The sequence below is a fragment of the Strix aluco genome, chromosome 7, assembly GCF_031877795.1.
Source record: "Strix aluco isolate bStrAlu1 chromosome 7, bStrAlu1.hap1, whole genome shotgun sequence".
Taxonomy (NCBI): Eukaryota; Metazoa; Chordata; class Aves; order Strigiformes; family Strigidae; genus Strix; species Strix aluco.
In genome coordinates, this window is record NC_133937.1 from 17,748,219 (window position 1) to 17,762,170 (window position 13,952).

Below are 13,952 nucleotides of genomic sequence, written 5' to 3' on the forward strand. Positions count from 1 at the left end.
GGACTTAATTAATTTGCTGGAGTAGGTATACATTCAAATTCAAGATACTCTATTTGCATAGTAAGAGCAAGGAGCAGTCTAAAGTTTGTCTGTTCTACAGGACACAGTCTCCTATTCTTCCCCAAAGTTTTCCTTCCAGAGACAAAGAGAATCACGGGCCAGCTTGATTCAATAATATTGCAGCCAGGGCTTGGCTATAAACCTTCAGTCACAAACTGCAGGTGTCAGTAGAGATTCCACGCATCTCAGAAGCAGTAGTTTCAGTCATAAAAATTACTTACAAGTTTTACCATAAACTGTGGGGGGAAGAGCACACTGAAACACTTACCTACTCCCCGATCAGCAACTGTAGGATTGTCTATCCACCTTTGAGCTTGCTCAATCTTGCCCTCCAAATGGACAGCTGCTTTAACTGGCCTAGTATTTGCTACAGCCCTGTTTGTTTTGGACTGCAGATTCTGAAGTGATGTGGCTATTTGCTTAGCCAATGCACGGGCCTCAGGAGAGTCACCTTTCCCACTAAGGATTAAAAAAATATAACAGTCATATAAAGATCATTTACAGCTAGTCCCAAATTCAGCAGGAAGACACAATGGAAGGTACTTCATCTTTTTAAATAAGGTTAAATTCAACACTCGACTCTCAGAGCAAATAATGCAGATCTGATATCCATAAATCCCCGCCTCACACTTCTCTGCTGTAGTACCTGGATATTACATATGTTCAACAGAGCACTGAGATGGGGGAAGACATGGTACTGCCATTGATAATACTGATGTATGACTTGGATTTCCCATACTCATGGCTGTCTTATCAGCAACTGCAATAATGCCACACATTACAAGCAGAAAAGTAAGCAGCAACAGTAAGCAACAACAGACCCAAGGCTATACACAAACTTGAAAAGAGGTAGCACATTAAGACCTGCAGCAGCTAAATCTCAAGAGAAACTTGATTAAAGTGTCTAATGAAGAAAGAAAAATATTTATCTCTATAGTTGCAGCTGGCCATAGATAAAGATCACAGTTTATACAATAACTGTTTCTCCACTTCCATTCTCAAGCATTCTCTTTGCAAAACCTATATAGAAATACATTTATGAAAGTCATATCTTTTATGTAGTTTGCAGTTACAGCTTAGAACACTGGCAATGACTGAAGTGGTAGATATTCCACGTTGCCATTTAGTAAAATGCTTCGCAAAAAACAGTGATGACATTTTTCTGTATAAACAAACTTAAATTTCACATTCTCTTGTTCCTTTGAAGTGCTTTGACAGTACAAAGGAGCTCACTTTTGGCTTTGGTTTGCCTGTCAAATATTCCTTAGGCAGTAGAAAGAAAATATTTTCTAGGTAATATTTTCTAGTTACTCTCCCTCTTTTTTTTTTTCTTTTTTTTTTTTTTTTTTTTTTTTTTTTTGAGGAAGATAGTGCAAGTTGGGCTTTGGGATAAAATCATTAAGTTGAAGCATTAAAAACGATACCATATTTTATAAATTAAATTTTTTAAAGGATCTTAAAGTTAGCTTCCCCCTGCCGCCTAGGAACTGAAGAATTCTTCGCATTCAATTTTTACTAAATACAGGATAGAAACTCAGAAGTATAAGATGACCATTCCCAGTTCTTGGAGGAAAATATATTCCCCAATTAATCATCAATATTCTGAGTTTGCTCGGCACTTTGAACTGCAAATGAAAGTCATTCAAATAAATTAATGCTGATAAAACTAATACATACTGTCGCCGCAGATCTGACAGCTTAGCTGTCAAAGCAGAGATCTCCCCTAAGGAACGAAGGATATCATCTCTTTCTTTAGGCTCCTCACATAATTCTGCAACTTTCCTTGCTTCAGCCATAATTCCCCGAATATGTTCTTCTCCTTCACTGCCCCCGTTAGGATCCGCAAGCCAATTCTTAGTAGAAAGAAGTTGTGTACAAGTGAAGGTAAACAGTAATATTATTTCTATAGAGACTTTTAAATAAAAAAAACTACCAATACAGCTTTCAAAACTTTATTTAACAGAAAATACTTTTCAAAAGCAATTTCTGTTTATTAGATACCATGAAGTTGCTCTGTTGTCTGGCTTCTGTTTTGGAAGAAGATGGCAAACTAGATGAAATCTACCCAAATATTTCACATTCTCTCTCCCCCCAACATTTGCCAACAGTATTTTCAGAAGTAAAATTTAGCTAGTGGGCTTTAGAGAGTCATGATCTGACTACTCCCAAAAAAGAGCCCAAGGAAAGGGCTCTGGTTTTACCCACAGGTAAATCTGTGCAGTTTGAAACTCCTCTGCTCCTTTCTGTAACAAGATCAATTTATGTCTAAATTTAGGGCGTTCCCTCATTTTGATTTCATAACCTTTAAAATTTCAGCAATGCTAAAAAAATTACGAAAAGAAAAATGTCATAAGCTGTAGCAAAACTCACAGCACCCTGTAAATTACTGAATTTAAGATTTTTCTTTGTAAAAGCAAGTATTTCCTGTATGTTCTTCCTAACAAGTAACTGTGTTGTGTTTGGAAACAACTACAGTAACTCAGTATAACAGGTCTAACAGCAGCAACGTAATCATGTTCTGAAGTATTTATTAAATCATTAGTGGTACCTGAGCAGCATCAATCTTCTTAGCAATTGCCTGCTTAGAGTTTGTCATGGCCTCCAGTTTGCGGGCTGCATTCTCCACTTTTGCAGTGAGCAAATCCAGACCTTGTGAGACCTGCTGTGCTTTCTGCATAGCCATGGGTGTAGCACCCTGTCCTCTGCCCAAGACAAAAAGAGCATCATAGATTCAGCTCAGGACTGAACAAAGCTCTTTTCTAATGAAGAGGAAAAGCTGTTTATGAGCATTCCCAGCAATTATTGCCAGAGATACAGTATTTAATAATTCTTTTTTTTTTTTTCCCTGGGAAAACAAAAAAACTGAGGAGGAACCAACAAGAAGAGTTTAAAACTAAGAGCATATTTTCCCCTTTCCAGAATTTAGCATTTAGCATCCTCAGAAGAATGAACAAGTTGAAGTGTCACAAAGTAAGGCTATTTGAGGATACAGTTCTATTAAAGTACCCAGGGCAAGGCCTGTTATCTCCTCATTTATAGATTACTGCAAGTCAGTCAGAACTTGCAGGAGTTATGTCTCAGCATACGTAAGTGAGGACTGCAAGTCTGAAAGTGAAAATAAGACGTCTTAGTTGCCTCAATCATGTTGACAAAGTAGATTAAAGGTTACGGGCTATTGGTAAGACTTCTTAAATTGGTGAAAAGGATGCTAGCAATACAAATTTACAGGACCATAAAAAACAAATTGCAGCACTACCACTGTTCAAATGCTTAGGAGTTAAAAGTTGGATAAAGATTACTTCAAATACATATGCCTGAGAACATTAGATTTGAATAAGAAATCTCACATACCATTCCAAAATAGCCTGACTACTGGAAAGCTTTTTGAGCATATTAACTTTATCAAACTACTAACTTTAAAAAGACCACAGTAGGTAGAAGGATGAAAAGCATGCTACTGAGACACTAAGGTGTATTTACACAGTCAGGCCAGAGTCTCAAGAGATGTTTCTTTACACCTTATTTCTCACAGGCTGAGTTGAAGTTATACACATATTAAACTAGCATATAACCGAACTCATTTGTTACTATATCTTAGTTCTGTCTCTTCCACCACCTCCAAAAATTTCACACAATACAAAGCTGACACCAGCCCCTGCTTTACAAGAAGTTCAGCCTAATTCTAATACTCTATGCAAACACTGATACAAAGAAACTCTTACATTCTCTAAGGTCAATCACAGCTGGAAATCCAAGTGAAAATAAACTAAAACCAGCTTCTCATCCACTACCACTATTACAGCTAATAGAGATCACTTTAATGACAATATAAACCAGTATTTCTGAATTTTGGCCTTTTTAGACTTTATATTACAAACTAACAACTCCATGGAAATAAGTTACAGAACTATTCCAAGCTTGTGTGTGTATCATTGCAACACTTCAGAGCCTGACAGTCTACAGATTTAAAATGATGTCAGGGAATTTGTTTTTAAGGTAACTCAAAACACAGTTCTCCAAATAATTTTCATTTCCTCACTTCCTGCACTTCACTAGGGCCTTGAGTCAGAAGAGGCACTTATTTTACCTAAAAGCTTTTTTTTAAAAAAAACCCAACCAAACAAAAACCAAACAACTCCAAACTTGTATTGCTTTTTCTGACAATTTGAAAGACGCATTAACATTTAGGAGAAAATATTATATCACAGAAAAATTACCTGTATCCCTAATGGATCGCAATAATAGCTTTCTTGGGTTTCTGGGTGCGCTATTTTTGGGAGGTGGGAAGGAGTGTTACAACAAAATAAAGAAACCAGTGTTAGAGCACTCTAGCTTAACGACTTACTACATTGATAAGCAGCTGAAAAATTCCTTATACTCCAAGGGAACTGGGTTATAGTGTTCAAACTATATGGAATGGTATTTAGCTCACTGTCTTTACACCTTTACAAAGGAGTATCATACTTCCTACTTTCTGGTAAAAGAACAAAAGGGCATAGTACCTAACATCAAAAAAATACAGCAAATGTAAAGAGACTCATCTGCTGCCTAAAAACAAAACCCCTTAAATTCAAAACACCATTGTGAAAGAATAACCAATTTCTAATGAAGAGGCAGAAAACTGATAAAGGGCTCTGGTTAAATGAAACTCTATGCAAGAAATGCAAATGAGGTTCAGCAGAATTTATCAGTGACTGATAAACAACAACAACTACTGCTTGTGGTCTAACATCCCAATAAACAGCTAAAACCTAGAATACTCATGTGTCTTACAATCATTGGGGTATATCCTCTTTGGAGGATAGACTTAACAGTAGAGTTTAAAATTTCATTTCTGACTAATTTGGAGGAAGGTTTGACGTTAAACAAACTCTGATTTATTTACCTGAGCAATTTTGCTCATCATGTTATATAATTAAGATTTCACATGTTAAAACATATTACTCTCATCAGAAGAGACTGAAGTAAAAAAGGCAAAATACAGCTACTGACCTGCTCTCTTACAGGTTAGGAAGTGACAACTGCAAGTTCAGAAAACCTGTTTCAATAGTACTGGAAAACTGTCCATTAAAAGTAATAGATTTACCTAGCTCGGAGGTCAGACAGCTGATCAGTCATTTGGCCCAGCGTTTTGCATGTTCCCAAAATCTCTCTGCGTTCTTTGCCTGCACACAGTTCTCCTGCTTTTCCAGCTTCATCAAGGATCTGCCTTATTGCTTGCTCACCAGCATCCCCTAAGATGCAGAGTCAGTTAGTAAAACAAACAAGATATTCCTTGACATGTAAACTGCTAGTCTCATCATGTCCCACCACATTAACTGCATTAGGTTCAGCCGTGAAAATACATTTATCAAAAACTATGAGATATACACCAAATGCGGTAATTATAATGGGACAATATTTCTGAAACAATATAGCATAACCTTAATGTTCATCATGTGCCATATTTTTCAAGTCATTTAATCATTCTGTTATTATAGCTTAATTTCTATTAATACTTCATTTGTAGAATCTGTAATTCAAGCTGAGAAGGGAAAGAGTAACATGGCAAGATTCATACAGCCTTAACCTCAGCCAATTGCAAATTTGACTTGATTTTGGCTAAAGAAGATGCAAGAACAACATTCCTTTTACTTTCAACCCACTCAGATCCCGTAAGTATCACACCCAGTAAAAAATGATTTGCAGTTAAGTTCTACAATTATCTCCACATTTGTCCTTAGCTACTGAATTCTTCATAGTTTATGTCATTAATTGTCAGTGTCAATGATAGAAGGCTTTGAAAATAACTTTGAGGTTTCTGGGATTAAGTGTGGCAAGGAGAACGAGGTCAGAAGTAGTATAAGCAGCAGCTCCATAGATAACAATTCACTTCTGACATATATACAACTGTATTATTTTGGGTTCAATTTTGGAGGAAGTCTTTCAGATAAGGTCTTTCAAAGTCCAAATGGAACATGCCTCTATCTGGTTTTATTCGCTTTAAAGATGCATACAAAGGCAAAACCTTTACATAAGTAAAGGTGACTGGAGTTACAGTATTTACGGCAGATTTTCATGTTAAAAATTTTATGTCAAGACTGAAAGAAAAATGCTTAAAGAGATTCTGTTCAGCAAATCTAAAGTCACACAAACTTGAAAATACAAAAGGAGGGATTTTAAGTATTAGCAACCACTGAAGTTAAATACTGTTCAATGCAGTTTATGGGTTTTTGTTTTTACTAGTGGACTGCAAAGAAAAAACATGTATGTTATAGAGAGTATACTATTTAGCCAACTGAAAAGAAGCAAAGCTTTCCAGATCATTTAGACACAACTTGTTCAATATCTAGTATCTAAAGAAAATAATAAATACAGGCTCCTCCAGAATGATAAACTATGTATGGGTTATTAATGCTTAAAGGCAATTTTACCTTAAACAATATAATTATTCAGACTTTTAAAAATCCAAATACTTCGTGCTGTTATGTTTTTTTAAACATTACCTGGAGGTGCATTTGGATCTCTCAGCCAACCTTTTGCCTGGTTCATCTTTGAATCTATTAAGGCTAAAGCTCTTTTCATGGCTTCAGTATCCTTTACAAAAGAGAAACCACCAAAATGATTCTCAAAATCAAAGCACAAATAGTCAACACAGCCAAAGCAGACAGAAGTTCTATAAAGCAGAGTCTACTTACAGAAACACATCCATATAAGCAGCTCAAAACCCATTTTAAAACTAGCAGGTCATAATCACTTCTTTCAAATTAAGGCAGACATTTTCAATTCACTCAAAATGCAGAAAATATGCATGCAATTTTAGTGATTTTTCTATGTCTTTATTTTCTAGTGTTTAATTTCTAAAGTCAGAGCTCTAATAAGCACACACCTTGGCGTTAGTTCCATTTTATTCCTTAATGTACATCAGGGCACATAGAAAAGTTGTAACAATGAGATTAAACTTTTCAAAAATGAAAATTGGCCAGTGAATTTTACGACTTACTTCAGTGTAAGAGGCTGCACATCTACATTTTTCACCTGCTCTGCTGCTTAAAGTCAAACAGCTGCTGTTTGCAGAAAAACAGACCGCCAGCTAATTCCTGGAATTCTCAAATACGGAGTTTAATGTCTTAGGAGACAAGCACATGTATTCACATGAGGTTGTTTTAAACTCAGAACTCCTCTGCCAGGAGCATAAGAGAAGCTGCTTCTTTGACTATTACACTGCTACTATCCAACACCTCTGACCAGAGGAGATAAAACCATCCAGTTCTCATTCCTCTGCATACACTGTTAATTGTTCATGTGTCATCTCTCCACTAGAGGCCAGAAGTTTTCTATCTTAAACAAATGGAAAGAGTGAAAAATATAACTAGTACCTTAAGTAGAAAGTTGGGAAAAAGCCAAAATAGCTCATAGAAATAATTTGAAATGCATCTAACATTCCATGGTATACAGATGATGAAAAGAAGCCTGGCTCTCACTCTCCAACTGAATTGGACTATCCATGTCCCACTCTTATCAAGAGGAGCCTACTAGCATCAACAATCAGTAGCTGGTATAGCATGTGATATCCTGACAACACTAAAGAACTGCTGTGTTTTTGTGGAGTTGTTTACTCTGCATGCTTAGGCTCAAAGATACATCACTGTAAACATTCTGGCATTTTTATTCAGGCTTGTTGGTCTGTCAGCTATTCATAAGGTGCTATAATTCAGCAACCAACTTTCTAGAAGGTCATGCAACACACTGCTGAATATTTTTAAAGGCTCTTGAATCACAGCCTGAAAGAGAGCACCAAAAGGAGAATCATTTTCACCTGGATGATCGGTTCTCAAATCTAGAAACTGGGTCTCAGAGCTTAGGTCAGGGCATGTCTGAAAAAACTTCAACAGGGTAGGATATGCAGCCAGGGGTGGCGGTGGGCACATTCTTTTAGAAGTCATCTTCTCTATAGCTTGAGAATTGTGCATTTAATATATGATAAGAGACAAGTAAATAATCACTTAAGTATTCAAATGTATATTAAAAACTTCCTAGCTCAAATGTATATAAAAACTTCCTAGCTCAAATGTATATAAAAACTTCCTAGCTCAAATGTATATAAAAACTTCCTAGCTCAAATGTATATAAAAACTTCCTAGCTATGAAGGTAGGTGTTACAGTTTTCTGTTGTTTTATATATGTGCTGAAGCTACTTTAGTTTGGAACTAATGGTCTACTGCAGGCCTGTCTATCCAGAAATAATTTGAAACAAAGAACTAACTGAATTTTTAAAAAGGCAAGAAATGTTGCTTAGTGTATTGATGAGAAGATAGGTGTGGGATGACTGAGAAAAGAAGAGTGTTGGGAAAACTGGTTTTGCCCCTCCTGTTTTACTAACACGGGCTTTTGTGTTGTCTCAGCTGCCTGCAGAATTGCAGTTTCAGCAAAACTGTATAGAAGCCTCTGAATCTAAAGTCTTGTATCAGGGGACAAAATCAAGGGTATTCTAGCTTTTACACTCATGATTTTGTAACTGCTAGCACTATCCAAGCAATAACAGGATCCATCTGTCCTATCATATGAAGGCTATACAACTGGATTGCTCTGCAGTGTAAATCTTGCTATCCTGTGTGGCTCTGCACTCACGTTTGCAAAATAGTGTTCCCTTCTCCTATTTAAAAAAAAAAATCTGGTGAAATCCTAGTGTAACCATCAAAGTGTTCCAGGACAACTGCTCTTAAAGCACAGATTTTCCATCTTCACAGCTCAAACTGCCATGGCAAGGAATTCCTCTCAGCTTTAGCCTGATAAGAAGTTTTCACTGCAATGAGACAAGTATTTTTTAAATAGGAAATCAGAACATATCCTTAACTAGATTTGTTGGTACTGTACGTTTGTTTCTGCCACAGGTGTGTCTAGTGTCAGATACTCAGCAAGCAACAAAGGTGTAGCAATCCTGAAATGTCTAGACTTACCCAACAATTCAGGCTATTAAGCAGAAAGAAAAAAGGAGAAATACTCAATTTAAACAAAACAAAGCAACTTGCTCAAGGGTCTTACTGCTTTAAAGTGTGATATTCCTGGTTTCTGGAGCTGTTTAAATTCCTTGTTCCTTCCTAAAGTGCTAAATACGTTTAAAATTTTGCTCTTTGGGATTTGCCAGCATAGTATCAGTTGCAATGAAGAAAAGAAAAAATCCTACAGCTATCCTGCAAAAAAGTTTCATACAGAGTAGTTTTATCAGCAAAAAACGATTCTTCCCCTCCTCTCCCCACAGCTCCCCTGTTGCCAAAAGGAACTTTATTAACAAAAGCAGCAGTATTACCTTTCCAGAAGAGATAAACAACTTAAGTTAATCAAGTTAAACAGCTAGGGCAACATTGTCTAAAGGGAAAAGAGCAAGTTGGCTTTTTGCAAATCAGTTCCTAAAGCAAATGAGCACTTATTCAAGATACCTTCATGCATCACTTCTGTCACTACCAAGAATTTTGAGATTATTCATGGAGCAGGTGGTATTGGCACTGCGTTGAAAAGGAGCAAAATAAATCCTACACAATCCCTTGTTGAATATAAAATACAACCTCTGACTCAGTGAAGTGGTCTAGTGTAGTAATATCTGCATTTCATTACCAAAGAAGGCAATGTTGAAGGAAATAGGCAAAGCCAGCCTTCTGGCAGAATAGATGGCTTAGTCACCACCCAGGGTTCAATCCTGCAAGATACTAGATACTCCTCAGCTTCCTACAACTTTTAACTCCCTCCATTTCTGTGGAAATGGAAGATAACTGAATTGAGTATTACATGAAGTTCATTGAAAAATAAACACTACAAATATAAGAGAAAGCTAAACTCCTCTGTAAAATGAAAAGTTTAAGGAAAAGAGGTACAAAGCTATGAATGGAAAAAAAAATTACACCATCTTTTTTTCCCCCAAGATTTTGTCAGAGATCAGTATTTGCTGAGCATTTCAATTCTAAATCATACTATTTTAAAAAAATCCAATGCTGGTGCAAAGCAGAGATTATTGCAATCCAGTAACAGTAATGTGCATTTCAGAGTCTAGAAAGACCAACAAAATAGTTTACAAAAAAGCCTGCAACTCTGGCTCCATACACTTCTTCATTCTCCACTATCTCCAGATAGATTTTGTGATACTTCAATGTATAAACAATTCAAGATAGAATAATAAACATAAAATAAATTCCAACATCAACAATAGCATGTACCACACAGGTTAAAATTCAAGGCTGTGCATCCCCAAACACACCTTACTTTGCTCCAGAAAAACATGGGGAAAATATCTTTCCCTTGAATGCCAGGCACAAAATGCACGCAACAGTAATCTCAAGTAGAGTTAAAAAAAGCTCCCCCATCTCCCTCCAGAAAAATAATGAGTAAGTCAACCATTAGATATATATGCAAATACAGGAAAAGGTCTGTAATAGGTGGCTATTAGCAAACTAGTTCCTGCTTCTTCATCCCACTGTGTTTTTCAATTCAAATTCTTTGTCATAACTGCTTGGTTAATGCCCAGTGCTACAGTTCCAAATCGTCAGCTTAATTCAAAAAGAAAATACAATTAAGAAGTTCTTAACACAGAACAGAATGATACTTTGATTATACTAGTCCACACAACATATTTATGCATTACGTGTAATGACCAATATTTTCCATTTGGAAATACTGCTACTACACCATTTTCTTAATAAAATCTTTTATTAATCTGCCTCAGTAGGAAGAGGACTAAGAATTCCCTAAGGCTAAATTGCCAACTTGCTGCAACATTTTTTTTGCCAGAAGAATTACCAAATTTGTTGTGTAAAATAAAAAAATAAAATAAATACTTTTATTTTGCAATTAAATTAAAAAATAAAGCTGAATTGAAAAAATGCACATACAGAACTGAAGTTTTAGGTGCAGACCTAAAGAACACGAACCATGTGAACTCAAGGAAAGCTGCTGGCAAAATACTACAGAATGGACAAAATTCCTGATTTAATAAAGCTTTCTGGGCATGCAGAAAGCTTGTTCCTGCATGACTGGATCCTTTATTTGTAGCTACAGAGACTACTAACATAAATTAACACAAAAGCATTCAGCAAGAATGTGCTCTAAAATCTTGGGCTAACTCTAATCAGACTCAGAAAGACAGTCTTAATGCAGTTCAGCTTGCAATTATATTCCCTTAGTGACAGCCAATTCTACATATAGCTAGACAGAGCTATTAAGATCCTTTTAAAACCTCCGTGTGTATATACATAAGTATAGTGTCACAGCTGGCACACAAATAAGAAGTTGCACAGCACACAGTCTGCACACAGCACAAAATCCCACATGCATGCTGTTTTGGTTTTAGTACAAGGTAGAGGTGTAGGGTGTGGAAGAAAGCTTACCTTCTAAAGGTGAAAAAAGGGTAAGAAACAGGAGAACAAAAACAAAGATGCATAAAGTAGTCATAATAAGGAAGTGATAGTGACAAAATAACTCAAAAGGCAAACTAAGGGTCAAAGTGCCAAACAATATAGGCCAAAGTGATTTTAATGCCTAGATTACATCAATGTTAGATTTTCTGCAAGATTTCATTTGTTAATAAGTCTGGCTTCAGGTCTCCGTATTTTCTTTAAATATATTTACAGTTACTTGTTGCTCATAGCACTAACCCTTAAAAAAATCAATTTACTTCAAAATACCCCCATAAATCGGCAGGAATTTCAGCTACAGAGCTACATTTATTCGTAAGACCACAACAACACTTTTACTATTCTGTCTGTCAGACCTGCTTTATGTCTGCTAGACATTTCAAGTATCTTCAGTGGGTATCACTTAAGAGCACCACTAAACTCCAGGTAAGTGGTTGCAGTCACTTACACAGCTTAACACTGAGTTGCAAGGAAACAATACTGCCCCTATGTCAGCTTCACAGACATCATACCCATCCAGAGGCTATTCAGTCTAACATATATTTCATTGAGACAAGGCAAACAGTTCAAATTTACTCCCATGTCCAGACTAAAAATGGGGCAGGGGGACAAGGGAGAGAAGTGTTCCAGGAGGGATCCCCAAAAATTGACTAAAATTTGCACAAGAAATATGACAGCAGCGTATCTTTTCTAGTAGCATCTAGGAAAAAAAATCTCAGGTAATCTCACGAATGCCTAGCTACAAGACCACTTTAATGTATAGAAAAATAACTTTTATACCTAACTTCCCTCTGTCAAATATGATTATGTAGGGTAGCTGTATATATATAAAAAAAAAAATCCTTCTCTGAGAGGAATACGCTATATTCCATGATTTCCTAATCATGCCAGAACTAAACTGTGAACAAATCTAAGTCTTCTGTTTGACCATCCAGGTGCAGGAAACCACTAAGCCACCTTCAAATGCCACACTTTTAACTTATTGAGAGAGAGCTAATTTTGAAAGATACACTAATATCTCTGAAGATGTTCTTCAACATTGAAGAGATCACGTGATGTGATTACATAGTGTTACAAAACTGATGCACAAATACATATTTCAACAGTCTCAAAACACAAGTTTATAAGTGTATAACATAGTAGATAAAAATTAGATTTCTATATACAAATGTAGGTGTGAAACGTACCTTGCTAGCCCAGGCATCTTCATCCCAGGAAGTGAGTTGTAATACACGGATTATTTCATTTATCTCAGCACTCATTTTCTCTACTGTAAAATTGCGATTTTTCAAGGCCTCTTCTATTCCCTGGCTTTTAGAATTTTTCGTGGTTACAAAAATCTTCATAGCTATGAAAATACCACAGATTAGAAAAAGGTACATGCAAAATATGATCAATGCTTAAGGTAATCTCCTACTGCATTTATACGGAGGTAATACATTTTCTTTTGTATGGACCATTTTATCTCGAAGAGATTGTAGTTTTACTACAAGTAGCACAAGATATTTGCAATGAGTACAGAAGCAATGTCATGACTGGTTTTTTAATAAACATAAAACATTGGAAATCCCCTTCAAAATAAGACAACAATTCAGAGTGATATTAAAAATTAAAGCCAAAAATACCTGAAATAAGTACTGGTAAGAGCTCCTTTACAGTATTCATGGAGTTTACCAACATAACTCTGTGTTCCTGATGAGTTAATTCCTGTTGTCTCTCATCAATCATTTTGGCCATCTTTGTCATTCCTAAAGATTAAAAGTAATCAAACATAGTCATAAATAAAGAAACGTAATATTAAGTCTAATTTGCAACAGTTGAGCTTTCTAAACAAGAACAAAGTATTATGACAACTATACTGAAGTTTAAAACAATGTTTATATTAGCAGCTGTTACTTAAAACACATTCTAGATGCTTCAAAGAAGCCACTGATTGAAAACATAGCCACTAAGCAAAGCAGAATGGACTCTTCAAAATTCTTGATTTAAAACCCCAACAATAAAATAGGAAAATACCTGAAATGACTGCTTTAGGACATGAAGTCACTTCATGAACTCTGGAGGCTAATTCACGGGTTTTTCCTTTTCTGTTAAGACTTGATCAAAGCCTTAAGTGTGAGTGGCAGAAAAAGGAAACATCAGGGTTTTGTTTGTTTGCCTTGAGGTACTACCAGAGTTCAAGAATTGTATCTATTTATACTTCAGTTCTGCTAGAAATGTTTCACTGTTCTAGAAATGTGGAAAGAATTAAATTTATTCTAGAACAAATCTATTTTCAGTAGTTAAGACTTGTGAGGTTTAGCACATAGCACACGTGAAAACTTCAGACAGAGCTTCATAAAAATTTAAGCTGATTTAAATTGATGCTGTTGTGGTCCTACTCTTTCTCCTACAGGAGATAAAACTGGAAGAAAGCTCTATACTCTCTGGCTGAATTACTTTTCTGCTGGTTAGCATCTTAGGCATCTTAATATAACAAAAAGGTTAAATGAGCTTTAATGACAATAC

The 13,952-nt window shown here is 35.9% G+C and overlaps 1 protein-coding gene across 4 annotated transcripts in view; it reads right to left on the reverse strand.

Moving 5' to 3' along the window:
* Positions 1-13,952, reverse strand: part of VCL (vinculin) — a 66,405-nt gene that overhangs the window by 16,837 nt on the left and 35,616 nt on the right. For 2 of the 4 annotated variants that reach the window (XM_074830605.1, XM_074830608.1), the window contains exons 5-11: positions 13,070-13,192; positions 12,632-12,792; positions 6,546-6,636; positions 5,147-5,294; positions 2,609-2,762; positions 1,738-1,913; positions 329-519 (exon numbers count right to left, since the gene is read on the reverse strand). In XM_074830605.1, coding sequence (XP_074686706.1) covers positions 329-519; positions 1,738-1,913; positions 2,609-2,762; positions 5,147-5,294; positions 6,546-6,636; positions 12,632-12,792; positions 13,070-13,192 — 1,044 coding nt within the window. Of the gene's footprint in view, positions 1-328; positions 520-1,737; positions 1,914-2,608; positions 2,763-5,146; positions 5,295-6,545; positions 6,640-12,631; positions 12,793-13,069; positions 13,193-13,952 lie in introns of all 4 variants that reach the window. The other 2 variants (XM_074830604.1, XM_074830606.1) reach the window with 1 other exon arrangement.